Source organism: Aristolochia californica, unplaced genomic scaffold, assembly GCF_029961685.1.
Source record: "Aristolochia californica isolate CCGP_79_NKW_82.1479 unplaced genomic scaffold, dmAriCali1.0.hap1 SCAF_14, whole genome shotgun sequence".
Taxonomy (NCBI): Eukaryota; Viridiplantae; Streptophyta; class Magnoliopsida; order Piperales; family Aristolochiaceae; genus Aristolochia; species Aristolochia californica.
In genome coordinates, this window is record NW_027181815.1 from 3,203,984 (window position 1) to 3,223,039 (window position 19,056).

General features: G+C 40.6%; 5 protein-coding genes and 1 long non-coding RNA gene across 9 annotated transcripts; 3 read left to right on the forward strand and 3 right to left on the reverse strand.

Annotated features, from left to right (window-relative positions):
- Nucleotides 1–3,356: 3,356 nt before the first annotated feature.
- Nucleotides 3,357–6,494, forward strand: LOC137950492 (ent-kaurene oxidase-like). 4 transcript variants are annotated; one of them, XM_068796981.1, is made up of 10 exons: nt 3,357–3,474; nt 3,568–3,714; nt 3,877–3,931; nt 4,168–4,283; nt 4,439–4,602; nt 4,701–4,862; nt 4,948–5,088; nt 5,201–5,458; nt 5,574–5,929; nt 6,098–6,494. In XM_068796981.1, the coding sequence occupies exons 4-9, from the start codon at nt 4,184–4,186 to the stop codon at nt 5,634–5,636; spliced, it is 888 nt and encodes a 295-aa protein (XP_068653082.1). In that variant the 5' UTR covers nt 3,357–3,474; nt 3,568–3,714; nt 3,877–3,931; nt 4,168–4,183; the 3' UTR covers nt 5,637–5,929; nt 6,098–6,494. The 4 variants fall into 4 exon arrangements, with proteins under 4 accessions (XP_068653082.1, XP_068653080.1, XP_068653081.1 ...); XM_068796979.1 differs by having other exon boundaries at nt 3,568–4,055; XM_068796980.1 differs by having other exon boundaries at nt 3,568–3,931.
- On the forward strand, nt 5,690–6,409 carry LOC137950228 (ent-kaurene oxidase 2-like). The gene is made up of 2 exons (XM_068796613.1): nt 5,690–5,929; nt 6,098–6,409. The coding sequence occupies exons 1-2, from the start codon at nt 5,690–5,692 to the stop codon at nt 6,407–6,409; spliced, it is 552 nt and encodes a 183-aa protein (XP_068652714.1).
- Nucleotides 6,495–7,101: 607 nt separating the features above from the next.
- Nucleotides 7,102–10,239, forward strand: LOC137949743 (ent-kaurene oxidase 2-like). Its single transcript, XM_068795912.1, has 8 exons — nt 7,102–7,393; nt 7,820–7,980; nt 8,234–8,395; nt 8,486–8,626; nt 8,714–8,968; nt 9,065–9,226; nt 9,307–9,501; nt 9,654–10,239. Exons 1-8 carry the CDS (start codon nt 7,273–7,275, stop codon nt 9,969–9,971), a joined length of 1,515 nt encoding a protein of 504 aa, XP_068652013.1. The 5' UTR covers nt 7,102–7,272; the 3' UTR covers nt 9,972–10,239.
- A 1,559-nt stretch (nt 10,240–11,798) lies between these two features.
- Nucleotides 11,799–14,645, reverse strand: LOC137950841 (probable leucine-rich repeat receptor-like protein kinase At1g68400). Its single transcript, XM_068797486.1, has 2 exons — nt 13,263–14,645; nt 11,799–12,893 (listed from the first exon to the last, which is right to left on the reverse strand). The coding sequence occupies exons 1-2, from the start codon at nt 14,509–14,511 to the stop codon at nt 12,211–12,213; spliced, it is 1,932 nt and encodes a 643-aa protein (XP_068653587.1). The 5' UTR covers nt 14,512–14,645; the 3' UTR covers nt 11,799–12,210.
- A 3,138-nt stretch (nt 14,646–17,783) lies between these two features.
- LOC137949790 (uncharacterized) lies at nt 17,784–18,513 on the reverse strand. The gene is made up of 3 exons (XR_011111895.1): nt 18,427–18,513; nt 18,130–18,271; nt 17,784–18,053 (listed from the first exon to the last, which is right to left on the reverse strand). It is a non-coding gene; the product is annotated as an uncharacterized lncRNA (long non-coding RNA).
- A 137-nt stretch (nt 18,514–18,650) lies between these two features.
- Nucleotides 18,651–19,043, reverse strand: LOC137950230 (LOB domain-containing protein 28-like). Its single transcript, XM_068796615.1, has one exon. It carries the CDS (start codon nt 19,041–19,043, stop codon nt 18,651–18,653), a length of 393 nt encoding a protein of 130 aa, XP_068652716.1.
- Nucleotides 19,044–19,056: the final 13 nt, after the last annotated feature.

A 19,056-nucleotide genomic window follows, 5' to 3' on the forward strand; every position in this document is an offset into this window, starting at 1 on the left:
ATATATCCAATAAAATCAATATTATTTTTATTATTTTTAAATTTTATAGTATTTTAGTTATCGTGCTTGTGTTTTTAAAATTAATTATAAAATTATATATGCATTTATAATAATTTTATGAAAATTATTGATGGCCTTAGTTTGATTTTTTTAATTTAAATATAATATTTTTTCCTATTTTCCATATGCAACCAAATAAAGTTTCTTTTCATTTTCTTTCCCATTTTTTATAGACATTCAAATAATAGAAAAAAATTAATTTTAATTTCTCTCTCTTCCTTTTCTCTTATTTTTCCTTTTTTATTTACTTATGCAGTCGAACATAATTAATCCCAAAGAGGAGAAAATTGGTATAACTTTTGTCCCCTTGTTTAATATCATATTTATATCTTATAAATTCCTTTTGAAATATTAAATAGTAATAATAAAAGTAATGTCATTTAAAAAAAAACTATATTAAGATCGTGATTGTTCTGTTCTCCGTAACCCCATGTAGTTTCTTGCCAATTTATTCTATTCGGATGCTTCCTTGATTTGCTATCCGCACAAGCTAGACTGTTAAGTAGGAATGGACACCTGACGATGACAGTAAAAGAATAATTTGGATCAAACAAATTTTAGCAAAACTTCCGACATTAACATTACTAAATCCAAATGTTTTTCTCTTTTTTAGAAAAGGATGTTCCATATCACACTCGGGTAGCTGTATTAAAATGTAAAGAAAATGTATAAAAAAAAGTATGCAAATATACTTCTGGAACATTTAAAGCAACTGAATTAAATTATCATTCTTATAAAAAATATTTTAGCTATTAAAAACGGTATTAAAAGTTCATCATATATCTTGCTCTTAAGGAATTTTTAGTACGTACTGATTGCAAAAACTTTTTAAGTTTCATGAAAAGAAACCTTGAAGATTCATTTTGTGGAGGAAGACTATTTCAATGGCAACAATAGTTTTTTCAATTATCTTCTATAGTTGAACATATTAAAGGATAAAAAAATAATTTATCTGATACTTTAACTCAAGAATTTTTTTGTGTTCTATACAGAAAAGATGGCAACCGGTCCACTTAGTGATTGCCTATATTATTTAGTGACAACAATTACTACTCTAACGGTATTACTCTCCATTATACAATATTTATTTGACAATCACCTAGTTATTTTTGAAAGAGGAAATATGATTAGAACTGTGCTCGGTAAGGGTTTAATGTTGAAGATTTAAAGTTCAAGGTTACACATTTAACTTATGAGTTACAAGAACTCCAAAATCGACGCAAAAGGCAAGTTCTTCCAGGATTTTTACTGAATCCCCACTACGGGAAAAGGAAGCTGCAACACCATGCTCTAATAAGTTAGTGGATGACTATATCATTTTAAAAAATTAAGGTCAACCCGGGATTGCTACCGGTCATGCAAAGTATGAGAAGTAAAATAATTTAGTATTCTCTAAAGACAGAGGATTTAGGGACTTCTACTTACTAGCATCGGGTTGGAAAGAAAATAGTTACAACAGATCATCTCCTTGAGGAAACAAAGACGTCTACAAAAGAAGAATATTTTCCTACTTGTTTAGTTACCCCTTTTGTTTTGACACGGTTGAAAAGTCTTGGTAAAACAAATATTAAGTGATAAAAGTGAGTTGATTTTTCTTCAAAAAATTAAACCACTCAAATTATCTAAACTAATTTATGAGGAAATTTCACTAAGGCCTGAGGTCCCTGCCAACACTAGTCCTCCAGAAATAATTGATCACCAAGTTTAGTTTCAAGTGTGGAATCAACGGTGATGCGAACCAAGGTGGGTTTTGCACTATTATATTGTGGACTCACCGTGGAGGCACAAGCTAGTGGGACCCACCACGAGGACATGGGATAGATTTACTTTACTACAATATGGGACCGACCATGGTGACACAAGCTGGTGGGACCCACCATGAGATCTCGTGGAACCCACAAGGATATCCACGAGTTGGCAACATATCTTGGAAGATCTCATTTGCATTAAATTAGAATTTTATTTACTTCAAGTTACCGTAAGTAGTTTTCGTTAATTGAATGTAATTAGGGAAAATTATCACGTCCTCCATTATAAATAGATGACTTGTATACGGATTTGAAAACCTTTGATCATTATATATATTGAGAGATTCTTCTTCTTGAGTTATTGAAAAAAAAATTCGAACTTATCAAGGATTTCCTTGTGGCGTTCAATATCAACTTATCAAATGGATTATCCATCCCCGTTTGTGGCGTTTTCACTATACCAAGGTTCTTGCTTTGTTAAGCAACGGGTCGCGGTTTCCATCCAAACTTGAAAGGTCTTGGGGACGATTACTAGATTTGGTATTTGGTTTCGTCACGGGTTGACGTGGTTCGTATCAAACGGATTGGTGATCATATTTCGTGTATGACTACCGACTCCAATGGAATATGGAACAGGATAGTTATATATCTGGAGAAAATCCAGATATATTCAAATCTTGGTAATTGGAGTTATTTGGAGTTTCTTCCTAAGCATATAACAGATTCTTTCAAAAAGTATTTGTTTTAGTGGTAAATTACAAATCGTTACGATTAAAGTTTATTTTGACAATTGCTGAAATCACTGCCCAAATAAGTTTTTATCGAGTCTTTCGGTAATTACTCTTGACATGAACAACGCAAATAGGGTACAAACTAGGCTCAATAAGGTAAAAATCCTGTTCTAATACCATATTAAAGTTGTGTCTAAGTTGATGCCAAAATGACTTAACCGAGTTAGGAGACATCTTCCCGATTAATAACCCGCATGGTTTTTTTAATATTATCCAGGTGGGATTATTCCCACTAACAAATATAAAATAGTTTGTGCTAGGTTTACATTTCTTGGATAGAGGCCGAAGAATACTGAACTTGACACTTTGGATTTATTCTGTTATACGAAACTACATTTTTTAAAATAAATTTCTATTGCACGGATGTTGAATAAAGCTATCATAGTTGAAATAATTTTTCTTATATGGATGCCGGTTGTGGTAGGTACCAAAATGGTGATAAAGCCAACAGTTGCATTGAGGGCTGTTGCCGTGGGTGGGATTGCAGCATTTGCCAAGGTTGCTGGTGCTATGAATGCCGCAGGTGGTGAGAAGTTGGAAGCAGCAGCAATGTCAGGGAGCAAACAGGAAGAACACCCTCCACGAGAAGCTTCAACGTAGCCTTCAGAAACTGTAAGCTTTTGGTAGATCCTCCCGACATGATCCATTTTTCAACAGTAAGAAGATCGCCTAAAAAATCGGGTATCTCTCATAACATTTTCCGATGGGATTCTCAATATAATACTTACACGCATTATCTAAATTGCGTCAGTGTAGAGTCTGCCGCTTCAAATGAAATCACAAGTTTGTTCAGAATAGATTAATCAAGTCTCTGCGGAATGCGGATCTATCGGACCTTGTGGCGTTTTCCGGGCGAGCATATTCAGTTCCTCCAGGTTCAACAATCTCTTCTCCACGCAAGACATGGTATATTTCAAGTAAAACAGATCGGAATCAAAGCATCCTTGACCGCATTTATATATGTGCAGATCACCATTTTATACGGAAATTGGCTTCTTCTTCGAGCATCTTTCATGAAGAATCTTTAAACCAAAATCGTAATGTCATCTTATAGACCCGCCATTGGTTTTGTTTATTGCTGACAATTCACCAACCAATTAGGTGCTGCTGCTCAGGTAGCTTTATCTTCTACTACTTCTTCTTGGTGAAACGAGCTTTGTCTGGATTAGGGGTTTTGTCATTAACGGAGTTTCCAATCAGATGACAGAGATGAGAGCAACTAGAGAAGATGTTATCATGCAAAACGAAGCATCTGACGAAGTTTTGAAATTTTGTAGGCGGAGTCCATATCAACAATAATTCGGAGTCTGGTGTTACCTACTCTTGAACTCGGTACTGGTGATAAGATTTTTGTAAAAATAAAGAAAATATTTTCATTGGTCTTGCCATCTATGCAGGCCAACATGGTGGTTGATCATGAGGGTGGAGCATCAAAATTAGTTTTCTAAATATTTTGGTAGACCCTTGGTTGACCAATTTTTGGAAAAAATTCCGTCAATTAAAAAAAAAAATAGCGCCCTTGATCATCGAGCCATCCGAATCTTGACTCTTAACTGCACTGTGCTCAGGAAGAAAGAGGCGCGGATGGATTCTTCCCAGTTTGTTCTGGCCGCATGGTTCGTGATTTCCCTTCTTTTGGTTCTCAGCTCAGTAAGAACGAAGAACCAGGGCTCCCCTCCACCTGGTAATAGTTTCTTCCTTCTAGACTTTTTTTTTTTTTTTTTCTTTTTCTCTGCTCAATCTCCATGTTTCTCTGTTATATTCAGTTGAGAGTTAATAACTGGGGGATCTTCTTCTGATTCATGTTTTTGTTTTTTTTTCTGGCTGTGGATGGTAAAGCTGTTCGGGGAGGCTGGCCACTTATCGGGAATTTGTTCCAACTGAGAGAGAAGAAACCAGCGAAAACCTTTGTGAAATGGGCGGAGAAGTATGGACCCATATTCACTGTGAAGATGGGAGCTCCAACCTTTGTGGTTATAAACTCTTCCGATCTTGCCAAGGAGGTTTTCAGTTTAATTGCTCTGCTCTACCGTCTCTCAACTCTGAAGGTTTTCCTTTAATGCCGGCAAAATATGTACCGCTCTCTGTTCTTTTCTTGCAGGCCATGATCACTCGCTTCTCATCAATCTCATCCCGCAAGCTTCCAAATGCAATTCAGATTATGAGCGGCCACAAGTTTATGGTTTCAATGAGTGATTTCGGAGAAGAGTACAAGAAACTTAAACGACATCTTCTCACTTCAGTTGTAGCTGCAGCCCCTCAGGTTTGTAAAATAATTTTTTTTTCTGATTTCCACAGTCAAGGAGATGAACTGGGTGGTAATCAAAACTTGCTCGTTTGAAAAACAGAAGCGTTTCCGTCCATACAGAGAAGAAGTGGTGGAGAATCTCGTCAAGAAATTTCATGCTGAGGTCGCTGCTAATCCTGGGGAAAAAATCATGGTGAGGGAATTCATGAAATATGAATTGATGGGTTTAGCACTAAAACAAGTGAGTATACTTAGATGCCTGCCTATTCAAGAATTTTTTGGGCTGCTGCTTCCTTTTCAACTGATGTTCGATCACCAGTTTGTTTAAATGCTCGACTGTGTGATTGCTGCAGGTAATAGGCAAGGATCTCCGGTCAATTTATGTAAAAGAGCTCGGAACTGAGATTCCAAAAATTGATGTCTACAGGAAGCTACTGGAGGACCCGCTGTCTTTGTCATTAGAACCAGACTGGAGGGATTTCTTTCCTTATTTGCGATGGGTTCCGAATAAGAAGTTCGAGATGAAGATCCAAAGATGGATGGACCAAAGGGAGGCAATAATTAAGGCCTTGATTGGTAATCGTTTAGAAGATCCAACTCGTTTATCACAGGTACTTTCTGTCTCTTGATCCGTTTTCTGTTCACTTCAAACGTCCATCTGCAACCTGGAAAGAAGACTTTCGTATCGAAGTAGCCCAGTAGACCATCATTTTTTCTTTCCTCCAGGAACCAAACAACTACCTGGATTCCTACTTAAAGAAGCAAAGGAGTTTTCGGAGAAGCAACTGAGGAATCTGATCTGGGAAGGCCTGCTTATAAATGTGGACACAACACTGTTTGGAATGGAGTGGGCAATGTTTGAACTCGCCAGGAACACTGAATGTCAAGAGAAGCTTTATCAGGAAATCAAAGAGGTGTGTGGAGCAAGCAAGGCTAGCGAGGATCACTTACCTCGGATGCCATACTTGAATGCTGTTTTCCATGAGTTGCAGAGAAAACACCCTTCTGTTTCAATACTTCCCACCAGGTATACCCATGAAGACACTCAAATTGGAGGATACCACATCTCAGCAGGAAGCCAGGCAAGCCTTGTCTCTTCTTCTCCCTCTCTTTCTTTCTCAAAGACACCCACGCAAACTTCTGTTGGCACAGCAGATAAGCACGCACTGTTACTCTTGAAACTAGTATGAAGTTCCAGAAACATAAACCATTGAAAATGGCTAACGCGATATGTATTTTCATATGTTCAGATTGCAATCAATATTTATGCCTGTAACATGGACAAAAAGCAGTGGGAAGATCCTGAGAAATGGAAGCCGGAGAGGTTCCTGAACGAAGATTTCGAACTAATGGATATCCACAGGTCTATGGCATTTGGGGCAGGGAAGAGAGCGTGCATTGGCGCATCACAGGCTGCAGCAATACTCTGCACGGCCATGGCCCGGTTCTTGCAAGAGTTCAAGTGGAGCATATCCGAAGATGATGCAGGGGATGAAAACACCTTTGCTTTCACTTCCCACAGGCTCAAGCCACTGGAAGCCATCTTGGCTCCCAGAACTTAAACCCCTGTTTACTGTGTCTAAAATCTTCCGTGCAAGACTAGTAGTTTTGTGATTAATCTCAGAGGACTGATTTTGTTGCGATTAATTACACATAATCCTTCATCCTTTGACTAATTACACTACATAAATAAAGTTACTAATTAATATATTTATTTATTAATAAAACATACACATAATTAAATAAAAAATTAAAATTTATCCATAATTTTTAAATGTCAATGATAAATTTATTTATTTATAAAAATGATAAAAAGAAATAATTAATGTAAAAAATTTATTTATTTATTTATTTATAAAAAAATCATTGAGAAAAACAAAGATAGAGCCACGTGCTTTTTATGATACGAGCTTTTAGAAAAAAATAGAAAGATTACAAATTTTAATTACTTTCAATTTCTGTTTAAAAAGTTACTTTATTTGCCTTTCCGGCTATTACTTGTCAGGGAATTATTGGAATTCAACGCGAGGGGAAACGAGACACCACGCCAGCAGACAACCTCACGACCCCGGTTTCCTTGTCGAACGCCTCTTTATCCGGCTATAAACGACCATTTATTTTTCTCCCTGGGCCTGAAAAAGACCTGAAACAAGGCGGCTTCCCCCCTTCGTTTAGTTATAACTCATTATTCTGCCAAAAGATTCGATACATGTCCGGCGCAAGGCGACAAGGTGCTTTATTCGCCTTCACGTCTGCGTCTGATGGAGACGATTCTGCTATTTGTTCCAAGAAATGCTCCCTAGGCCTCCTTGTCTTGGCGTGTTTAGTGGTTTACTCGCTATTTAAGCACTGAGTCTACTCCTACTCTCTCTACTTCAATATTACTGAGCAAGTATTATCCGAGTTGATTTCGGCTCTGGTGAAAATGGAGTTTCTGAACGATGTCAATTTCGTAGAAGTGGGTACTATTGCTCTCGTTGTGTTGATTTCGTTTCTTATTGGAAGGGTTTTCTTTGATCGGAAGCGAGTATCTGATTATCCACCAGGTACCCATTTTTTTATGTTTTTATGTGGATGTATGATTCATCAAGGTGTATGATCTGATTTGTATGTCTGGCTAGGTAAATGTATACCTTCAAGCTAAATTGTTTATGTGGAACTTTTCTATTTTCATACAAGGGTCGTGTAGAGCTGTTTCTTCCCTTTGGGTCGCCGCTGCGACATTACTAATAATTTTTTTTTTTTTCGGCTGTAATACCGGTCGTGTTTGTTGCGGGGTTTTGATTGTATTTGTGTTATTTTTTCACTTGCTTAATCTGAAAGCTGAGGGATCCCAATCTTGTTCAAGGAAGTTTATCTATCAAACTTTTTAATTCAGTTTCTGTTTTGTGTGTTTCAAATGCGAAACCGAGTTGATCTTAGTTATTTCTTTTTTCCTTTTCCCTAGTCTGAGTTTCTGTTGAAACTTGCAGCTATTCCTGGCCTACCTTTGATCGGAAATTTGCTTCAATTGAAGGCAAAGAAACCTCACCAGACATTCGCTAAATGGGCTGAGCTGTATGGGCCGATCTACTCCATTAAGACTGGAGCTACCACCCTGGTGGTTCTCAATACCGCTGAAGTTGCAAAAGAGGCAGTTTTTTCTTCCTTCCTTTTATCTTAATACTCGGTTTTTATTCTTTGTTTTTTAGTTCTAATCCGTAATAACCTATTTGCATGCTTAACCTTATATTATTTCTTTTCTCATTTCTTATATTTCGGTTAGTATTTCTCTTGGTTAGTATTAAAATCACATATTGTCTTAATTATCCAGTGTACTGTCTGATTGTGAAGACCATGGTTCTGACATACTTGTTTTAACGGTGGCATCGTTTGGCTCTTTGCAGGCCATGGTGGCTAAATTCTCATCTATCTCTTCTAGAAAGCTTTCAAATGCATTAACGATACTCACAGCTGATAAATCAATGGTCGCCATGAGTGACTATGGTGATTTCCATAAGATGGTGAAACGTAACATACTCAAAATCATTTTGGGACCAAGTGCTCAGGTTTGCATCACAAAGCCTTTTTGCAGGCTTAAAAATTCCAGTGTTTATACTATTAAAAGCTGATATGATTACTTGTATTCTCAATATCAGAAACGAAATCATCATCTCAGAGAAACCATGATAGATAGTATGTTGAGCCAGTTGCATGCATACATCAAAGAGAATGCTCTTCAAGCAGTAAATCTTAGAGTGGTGTTTAAGAGAGAACTTTTCAAATTGGCTCTTAGACAAGTAAGGTTTCTTCTTGCATGATCTTCTGGTTATCTTTCTTTGGAACAAAGGTAAGAAGAACATTCAATATGGGACTGTAATTTTCAGGCACTGGGTAAGGACATCGAGTCCATTTATGTGGGAGAGCTTGGTAAATGCTTATCACAATCAGAAATTTTTGACATCTTAGTGGTTGATCCAATGATGGGTGCAATTGAGGTGGACTGGAGGGATTTCTTCCCATACTTAAGATGGGTTCCTAACAAGCCAGTTGAAGAGAAAATACACCAAATGGCCTATCGCAGGAGTGCAGTGACCAGGGCTCTGATTCAAAATCAAAAGAAACGGATTGATGGGGGAGAGGTTGTTATATCTGTAGATTCTTTATCTAGCTTTCAACTCTGATACCACTGTAGTTAAACTAACTTCTTTCCCTGCTGTTACTGTGCATTTGATTAGAAAGTTGACTGTTATCTTGACTTCCTTCTCTCCGAAACAAAAATGCTTACTGAAGAACAACTAACCATGTTGGTTTGGGAAGCTATAATTGAGACCTCTGATACTACTTTGGTTACGACTGAATGGGCTATGTATGAACTGGCGAAGAACCCTGAATGTCAGGTTATTCTCTTGGTCAACAATTTCTTGTGTTAGGGGTTTAACAACATTGTGTGTGTTTCTGACTGTTCTTTTTGTGGCAGGATCGGCTTTACCAGGAAATTCGAGGAGTCTGTGGGTCTGAGAAGGTGACAGAGAACCATTTGCCTCAGCTACCATATTTGAGTGCTATTTTCCATGAGACTCTCCGTAAGCATTCTCCTGTTCCAATCATACCTCCGAGGTATGTTCATGAAGACACCCAATTGGGTGGATATAAAATCCCTGCTGGGACCGAGGTGAGTTTTCTTTCTTTAGTAACTCAAAAGGGTAACCAAACCTTTTCTAAAAGTATAGAACCTAGTTGATTAAGTTAAACCAGCTCTTTTCTTTCTTTCTAGTTGTAGTGAATGACTGCAATACTGGTTTTGATACATACTTTTGACTTCAGATTGCTATCAACATCTATGGCTGCAACATGGATAAAAAGGAATGGGATCACCCCGAAGAATGGAAGCCTGAGAGGTTTGTTGAGAAACCCAATGAGACAATGGATTTGCACAAGACAATGTCTTTTGGTGGGGGTAAGAGAAGCTGCGCAGGAGCTCTGCAAGCGATGTTGATTTCTTGTTCAGCCATTGGTAGATTTGTGCAGGACTTTGAGTGGAGGCTAAAGGAAGGGGAGGAAGAGAATGAAGACACTGTTCAGCTCACAACCCACAAACTGAAGCCTATGCTGGCCTTCTTAACCCCAAGAGGCAAGAAGTAATAAATGCTTCTATATGTAATCCTCTGTTTTTCTGATTCTGTGTGGCTTCCTGCTTCTTGATAACGTTTCTGGCCAGAAAAGAATTGGCATTTAGTGCTTGGTTAGTTTGAAATATATAGTTCATCAGCGACCCACGGGCTTTCAAAGTCTGGGTGGGATAAGCATCGGTGTTCTCTTTCAGGGGGTTCTCTCAAGAATTCCCCAATCTAGACCAAGATCAGGTTTAGAGATCAGGGGGTCCTCTGTGAGGGTTTAGTGATTGATTTTGAATCCGTGCATCAGACAATCATACGAATCACGTAATCGAACTCATAATTCCTGAGTCCTCCCCAGTTATCTCCGAATATGTTTGAAAAAAATTGACCAAACAAGCAGAGGTTTTTTTATATTCTTGTGTAGCACTGCAGAATTAAACAGAAGTACTTCTTAATGAATTTAAAAAAAAAACTAATTTATATTTAGGAAGCTAGCACCAATTTAACCTTATGAAACTAAGATGAATTAGTTTAACTGGATTTCGTTACAGGTTTACATTTTTAACAACATTAATTGAAAAGAGACTAGATTATGCTTCACTATCTTCATTGTTATGTAGAATATAGTAATGTAGAATAATATTGTCGTGATTATCATTGATCAGGTGTATATTATTTATAGAATTACAACAGAGACAGTAAGTAAGTGATTACAACTCTGCAATTTGAGTCTGTCTCTAATTCAATCACTTATAATTTGAGTCTATTTTATCTCTACCATTATTTTTATTTTTATTTCTATCATTCCCCCACAAAATGGAGTTCCGACAGGAGAGTCCAATCTTGATCTTCAAAAGAGGAACGTGTTCTCTGAAGTGGTTTGGAGAGAGTAGCGACATTGGTAACGACTGAGAAGAGCAGCAGCACTAGAGGTGGGTGGGCCAGACAGAATCGTATCATCCAATGGAAGGATAGCGGTTGGGGTGGATGGAATCGCATCGTCCAGTGGAAGAACAGTGGCTGGAGCGAATTGAATTGCATCATTCGGTGGAAGGGTAGCGGTTGGGGCGAACGGAATCGCATCATCCGGTGGAAGAGCAACAACACTAAGGTGGCTGGGACAGACGAAATTGTATCGTTTTGTGAAGAGATGAGGAAGAGTAGCGGCTGAAGTAGACAAAATTGCATTGTCTGGGGAAGAGATGTGGAATAGCAACGACATTGGTAGCAGCTGAAGTGGACAGAATTGCATTATCCAGTGAGAGATGAGTAAGAACAACGACACTGAAGCATATGGAATCGCATCGTCCGAATGGGGATAAGAGGTTTTGCAGAGAGGTTTTCTGTTTCTTTTTGGTTGCACGTGCGAAACTCGCATGTTGTGTGGGATGGGGTGTTTTCAACTTAGGTATCCAGGGAGGAGGGTTATGTGCGGAGCCGGTGAGGGTGGTTGTCGACAAATCTGACAGCAGCAGTGGGGTGGACCGATTTCGATCGGAAATCGGTGATGAGAGAAGAGCGAATGAAGTGCAACACTGGCGGTTGCCAACAGGGCAGACATCGGTGGCGGGGTGAACCGATTTCGGTGAGAAATCGGCGACGATGGAAAAGCGAAGGAAGTGTGGGGGGTTCTATGCAGCGCTGGTGAGGGAGGTTGCCGGCAGAGCAAACAACGAAGGCGGTAGGGGCAGTGATGACAACGAGGGATAATTTAAGTAGAGAAGTACTACTATTATACAATGTAGAATATAAGAATATAGAATAATATTACCATGATTATCATTAATTATGTGTATATTATAAAATTATAGGTGATTACAATACTATAATTTAAATTTATCTCTAATTCAATAACTTACGATTTGAGTCTATGATTATAATTTTGCAAAACTAGATGTAAACCATGGACCATTGTCCTTACTAAAACAATTAGATAAATAAAGACGATAAGAATTCGTATAACAGTTCCGCTTTGTTCTTACTCCGGTTTCCGATACTCCAGGCAGAAAAACAGAGTAATCAATACAACATGCGCCGCGCCAGAGTCAGATGTCAGAGTAACCTCAACAGAGCCTGCAAAGTTTGATTCTAGAGGGTGACCCATCGATTATCGTGGAGACTCAGAATTCTCAACAACCACCTTGCCCAAATCTCCAACTCAGAAATTCACGCGATTCCCCTCTTATTTTACCGGTCTCAAAGTTTCCATTCACTCAAATAAAAGAAGGCACCGCATGATATAATCAACCAAATGAACAAGAAAATCAGAACAAATTCCTGTTTGGAGCCCCGTCATCCGATAGGGCAGGGGAAGAACCAGAGGAGGAGAGGTAGGTAGCCGGAGAGGAGAGCCCTCCACCGCGCCTCCCGCTGCTTCCTCTGGCTCCTATCTCTTCGATCATCTTATGAACGATGCCCATCTTCGGACGATCTTTAGGCTCTGGAGCCGAGCAGAGTAAGGCGACCTGCAGCAGACCCACCATCTCTTCCTCCATTTCTCTTTCCCTTAACAGCTCCAGATCAAACACCTCCGACGTCCATTCTTCCCTCACCGTCCCCCGGACCCACTTCACCAGGTCGACATCTCCGTCGCCTGGCGTTTTCCCCGTCAATATCTCCAGAATAATTACCCCGAAGCTGTACACATCGCACTCTTGCGGGACTTTATTGTTGTGGTGATTGTTACTGCTGGCGACTAATTCCGGGGCCTTGTACGCTTTGCTAGGTGAAAATGATCTTGAAGATGGAGGGAGGAGAAGGTGGAGTCCGAAATCTGAGATGCAAGCGTTCCAGTTGTTGTCGACCAAAATGTTGGACGATGTAAGATGACCATGGGCCATCTTTGTCTGGCATGAGTAGTGGAGGAAGGCCAGGCCCTTCGCGGCCCCCGCTGATAGCAGCAGTCTTGTTGTCCATCCAAGAGGGGTTCGTCCTGGGCCCCTGTTACCTGTAATACAAGGAAAGACAACATCACGTTGGGATCAAACAGCTCAGATCTTGAAAATTTGTTCCGGTCGAAAGGACAAATTTTGAAGAATCGTCCTTTGCCAGACTGAGTATAGGATACGGCGACCCAACAAGAAAAAAACAGGAGCTTTAAATCCACTGATTTTGTTTGAACTTCAATCACAATTTTCTAACTTACTGACTCCAGCAATTACTCACAGTAACCGTCTCTTGATTGTTCAGCGGTTACAGCAGAGGACTGAAACTATCAATGCATGATTCTTCATTTTCTTGCAGAATTTCAAGGCGGGAAGGGAAGATTTATTTAACAAATAAATGTAAATACACGCAAAAGAAAGAGGAAACTGACCATGTAGCAGGGAGTGAAGGCTGCTGTTCCGGAGGAAGTCGTATACCAGGAGCATCTCCTCTTTGGAGTAGTAGAATGCCCGGAGGGCGACCACGTTGTCGTGCCTCAATCTACCTACCTGCCTTAACGATGGCCACACTTCTTTCCTGTTCCTCCTCTCTCTCACGCGCTTCACCACCACCACCTTCCCCCCATCCATCACCGCCTTGTAGGTGGTCCCTACGATCCCTTTACCCAGCATCTCCGCTGATGCTCGGAGCAGGTCCTCCACTCTCTGGAATCCCTCGCAGCCCTCGAAAAACACCATTTCCTCCTCCCCTCCTCCACGTTTTCTATCCCTATTGCCCCCTGTTCTGCTACTCAGTTGCCATTGTTTCTTCGGTGGGTCCTCCGCTCTCTTGGCCCATTTGTAGCAGCAGAAGAAGACCAATGCCAGGATCATGAGCAGAGCCAGTGCATCAGCGAGGATGATTAATAACAAAAGATTTCGGGTCAGCTTCGGTCCCCGGTGCTCTTTCCCTGACAGGGACAAAGGCAGGGGGTCGCTCCGGAGGGATTTTTTCGAACAATTCACCGACAAAGGTTTTCCGCACAGGTTCTGGTTTCTAAGGAAGGAATCCACCGGGAAGAAAGAGAGCGATTCCGGGATTTCTCCAACGAGGTTGTTATCAGAGACGTTGAATTCGGAGAGGGCTTCCGGAATGTTTATCAACGGCCCAGTGAAGGAATTCTCCTCCAATAGAAGTGTCACCAAATGCGGCAGCTGCCTCAAGTCCTCCCCGGGGATATAACCCGAGAAGCGATTGTGGGAGAGGTCCAGCAGGCGGAGGCGGCGAAGGGAGGAGATTCCAGAGGGGAAGTTTCCCGAAAACCGGTTAAAAGAGAGATAGAGAAGCTTCATGTTTTTTAAACCAGACAAGTCGAGCGCCGCCGCCTTTGAAACGGTGGAAAGATTGTTGTGCTGAAGAGACAGGAGCCTCAGCTGATCGAGACGAGTCAATGCTTGGATGGAACCCGTAAGGTTCATGCCCTGTAAAACAAGTCGAGTCACTCGGGCATTGCGGCAAGTGACACCCACCCACGAACCAGAGCAGGGATCCGTGCTCTCGGACCAAGACGAGAGAAAATCCGCCGAGTCAGCCGACGACTTGAACTCCAGCAACGGATGAACATCAGGACACCCAATCGCGAAAACGAAATCAACGAAACTGAACAGAGAGATGAGAAAGAGCGACGACAGAAGAAGCATTTTTGGAAATAGGAAAAGGGAGAGAGATAGAAGCAAGAAACTAGAAACGGAAAACGGAGCTTTTACAAAAAGAAGAGTTCAGTAAATACAGGACGGGAGAGGAGGAAGTAAAAGAGACGTTGGAGGACAGAGAGGTGTGGGCATTTATGTAAATTTAATAATTCATGAAGACAAGCGAAATAACGTGTCGTGGGCGCGTTTTTTACGCCGCACGGATACTATAGTTACGAGTGGGCCACCTCAAGAAGAGGCTACGCCCGTCCGATCTGTTTTTATCTGATAGTCCTCGCTTTCGGATTGATAGCCATGTTGTAGGGTGACAATAAGGGGCTTGCTTGACACTCAAGAACTGTGCCACTTAAACGGGGAATTGACCCACTAGTGATCCATGGCATGAGACTTGGTCCTACCACATATCATGCTCTCAAGGAAAATCAACTTAATCCTATCACATGTTCTGAGCACTAACAAGTCCTTATGGTCACTATGTGACAACTCAAATCCGCCATATCTAAGCATGAACATGAAATTATTATCGAAACATCGGAGATTACTTAAAGAATCAAATCCGAACCAGGCAACTTCCCTCTGGTAGAGATCTCAAATTAGAGGGTCACTAGAGATAGGACTCGGAACATCACTTGTAACATCTTTTTGTGAGTTATAAAAATCATGCAAATAACAAAGACCAGAGTCATAATTTGATTGATTAGTGACTTTCATTAGAAAATTTAAAAGTATATTTCTTTTTATTAAAATGATTAATTAAAGAATAATATTTTATTTTACCAATGATGGACAGGCATGTAGGTATATTTTTATTTGATGTAAAATATAAGCAACAAAGATGATATGAATCTTAAGGCAGAAGCCAGAATCCAGAAAAGACATTCTGGGTGCAGCAAAGATGTCTTCTTCATATTCTTGTCGCGAAGGACTAAGAAAAAGAAGTCAGTTTTCTCTTCTTTTTGTGTGTTTTTTTTTTCTGAATCCTTGTGACTTGTGAGGATGGCAAAGAACGAGATGTCAGTTCATGTTTGGATTCTTACAAGTTACGACTAAAAAAATGGGTGTAATGCGGCAGGTCTCTCAGTCTTTCCCTTTGTTGATGCCAGCGAGGGCGAGAGCTGTGGCAGAGCTGCTGCTGTAGATGATAAAGCTTCTCCATTAACGCATTCGTTAACGTTTCCACACACGGTTAGGAAAAATGAATATCAGAATGAACCCATGACGACAACTTCCTTTCTTTTCTGTCTCAACAATGCATCGAATCGTGATAAGCTAAAACTGGGTACACATCAGCTTTGTTTGATAACAGGGTTGCCCGTCTCTGTATCCATCTCAGTTTATAAAATTATTAAAAATAATACGATACCTCATATATTATGTACGCGAGGGAGGGAAGAAAGACCAATTAACTGAAAATAGGAAACAAGGACCGAGTAGTTGCTGTGCACAGATGAAATCCATGAAGTTCCAGTACAGTTTCATTAAAGGAGATATGATGTTTGTTGCAGCAAGCTGTTGGTTGAAGCTTGAAAGGCTTGAATTTGATTGCCTTTTAATGGAGCAAATGCTGCTCTCTTAAAATCCATTCACAGTTGCGCTTCAAAGTAGCACTAAAGTAGTCCAGGGAAGCCTCTCTGGAATATTTACTTCGTCTTCCCATCGCTGATATAATCCCAGCAGCCTCATGTCTCTCTCATGATACAGATAGCTGCAAAACCAACATCGACTCTCCATATTCACCGAGCTGTTGGGTGGGTTTGGGTTTGCCTCCACTAACTAGTCTCCTTCAACCGAGATCTAATAACTATTAACAGGAAATTATTGACGATTTATAATTACCATCGCAGCTGGTGAATTCCCTGCAATATTTTTATAATCGCAGATTGATTGGAGTATGTTTTGATTAATACCACCAGTAAGCCATGACCACGGGATGATCTTCAACAGGGGTGCTCTTCGTTGATGCCCTCCAGGCTGGGTAGCCAATGATCCGTGGAAACTCCTTTCGCCCCATTTCCCACATGTCCTCTCTTGGCAAGCTCCTTCGCCTCGGAAGACGAAAGCCCCTCGCTGCTTCGGTCACTGGCCTTGGTCCCTGCAAACAGGAACGTGAAACACCTGCTTTCCTCCTCCTGGAGACCATCGACTCTACCTCGTGGATCCTTCCTCTCGTTGTTCGATTTTGACAAACAACTGTCAGGTGCTTTCGAACTGCCCCTATTCGAGAATAACCAACAAAAGGAATTCGACCCATCATCTACCCCACCGAGAGGAGGAGGCCGCGAGCCGTAGAGGTGTCCCGACTGAGCATCTCCAAGGGATGAAGGCGAAGGCGAAGGCGAAAGAGGCGAAAGGGAAGGAGAAGGAGAGCGATTGAGGTGGGCTCGTTGGAGCCTTCTGATGGTCCCAAGGGGAACAACGAAGTACTTGTGGCCGAGAAAGAGGACAGAGTCAGGAGAGAGTACAGCCCAAGGTTGACGGAACACATTCGGATAGGTGACATAACATCTAGGGTTCTGCAGCATGATTTCGGCCGCCATCATGGGCCGATCATGGAGCTCCACTTTGCCTCCTGGATGAACGATTTTGACAAACATGCTCTTGTTGTTATTGGCACAGAACCAACTCGACAGCGCCATGATCGATCTCTATTCAGAGAGAGAGCAAGAGGCACTTCTGCTCTGTGGGTGTCTCAGTGTTTCGCTTGCAGATGGGAAGAAAGATATATAAATGAGTACTGAGGTGGAATGAGATCATGAAATTCCAGGTTTGTTGTTTCCAATTGCTGAGATGTTTTGGACAAGTCGTTGAAGCATGGGTTTTGGCATATTGATCGATACTCGCAATGCAATTATCCAAATGGAAATTTGTGAGGTTTCGTCTGGTTTCTAGCCGGAAACTGCATCCCGCTCATAGTGATTTGGACTTCTGGTGGTGAAATGTCCAAGCTTGGGTGGAAAATTCAAGGCAGCTGAATACAGTCATGAAATTATATTTTTTATTGTATATTATGTAATTCAAGTTTGCTGGTAAATACAAAAAAATATGAATAAAATATTAAAAATTAGACGTTTTAATTCAATACTAACGAGAGTAAAAATAATCACAAAATAAGAAATAATCAAGAACAAAAACACAAAATTTATACATGTTCACCTCAAAGTAAGACTATGTTTTGTCTTCCGATTGTTGCAATAATTCACTATGACGATAAATTAGTTTACAAGAGAAATCGTACACATCAAAGTATTTTTCTCTAAGTAACCAAAATACAAGTGTGAAATATTTAAACTACCCTTAATAAAACAAGGTGTTAATTAAACTCCACAATTTAACATGAAAATCATTTAAATAAAAAAATTGATTCCTTCGTCTTCTCCGTTGCTTCATACGAGAGCAATAGAGTGCTAATACAAGAGGTGAAAAAACACACACAGACAAGACACAAAAAGCCAGTTTTGGAAGTGAAAACAAGATGAAAGGGTGGAAACGAGACAGAAGGCCAGTTAAGTCGGATTGCTGCAGGCTCGCTGCTGCAAATAGATAATGTTCATGAGTTTTAAATCGAAAACACGAACGCAAATATAAAAGGAGAAGATGCATAAATACCTGATTTCATAAGTATTTAGTTATTATTGGAAGAAGGTTCTTGTCGGGAAGGGCAGAGTTTCATCTCAAGTCCGACAGGCTCGTCGTCCTCGGTCATTGAAGCTTGATGCATATTAGTCGTTGCAGTGCATGATTCTTCTGACTGCTCGTACCAGGAGAAAGAAATCAGTACTATTTTATGTACGCATTCGTTTCAGTTCATTCTAATACGAATATTAATTAATATGCTAGTTTTAAATCGATTACTAAAATCTGGAATCAAGAGTGAAGACGGATCGATCTGGACTTGTCGCTTACCCAATTGATATTGGCCGCTAGCTGCTGATAATGGGCGGCACCAAACTGCTCGGCGCCGGACGAAGTAAATGCATACTGAAACTGACCACCAGCGCCGATTTCTGCTTGAATCTACATCACGGAAAACAAATTGAAATTGATTAGAGAGAACAATATTACGAAGATCTAAACAAGAACTAATTAAGTACTAACAAGAAAAAACAAAATATCAAATCCTGGAAGAATTAAAGAAAGGTGAAGAAGCAAGCTACCTTAGGAGGACTACAGGCTGGAGGCACCGGGCGGCATAACTCAAGTTGCCGCTGCACCGCTGTGAGCTCATTCTCCTGCATCTTTATGTTATTCAGAAGATCGTTGATGTTACCAAGACAGCCATGCACAGGGTCACTCATCCAGGCGTCGGCTTCAAAGACGAGAGTGCGGATGGCGTCGTCCCGTAGATGCGGCCAAATAGACTCGACCAGCTTCCGTAAGTAATCGGGGCGGAACAAGCGCTGTAAGTGCTCGTAATCCTTCATCCGCGGCTCCGCCGCGAAATAGGGGCGAAGAGAGCAGTCGCTGCGGCATGTCCGACGTTGCAGCTTGCATGCAGCGCAACTCGTTTGGTTCTTCGACATTCTGCGGCGGCGG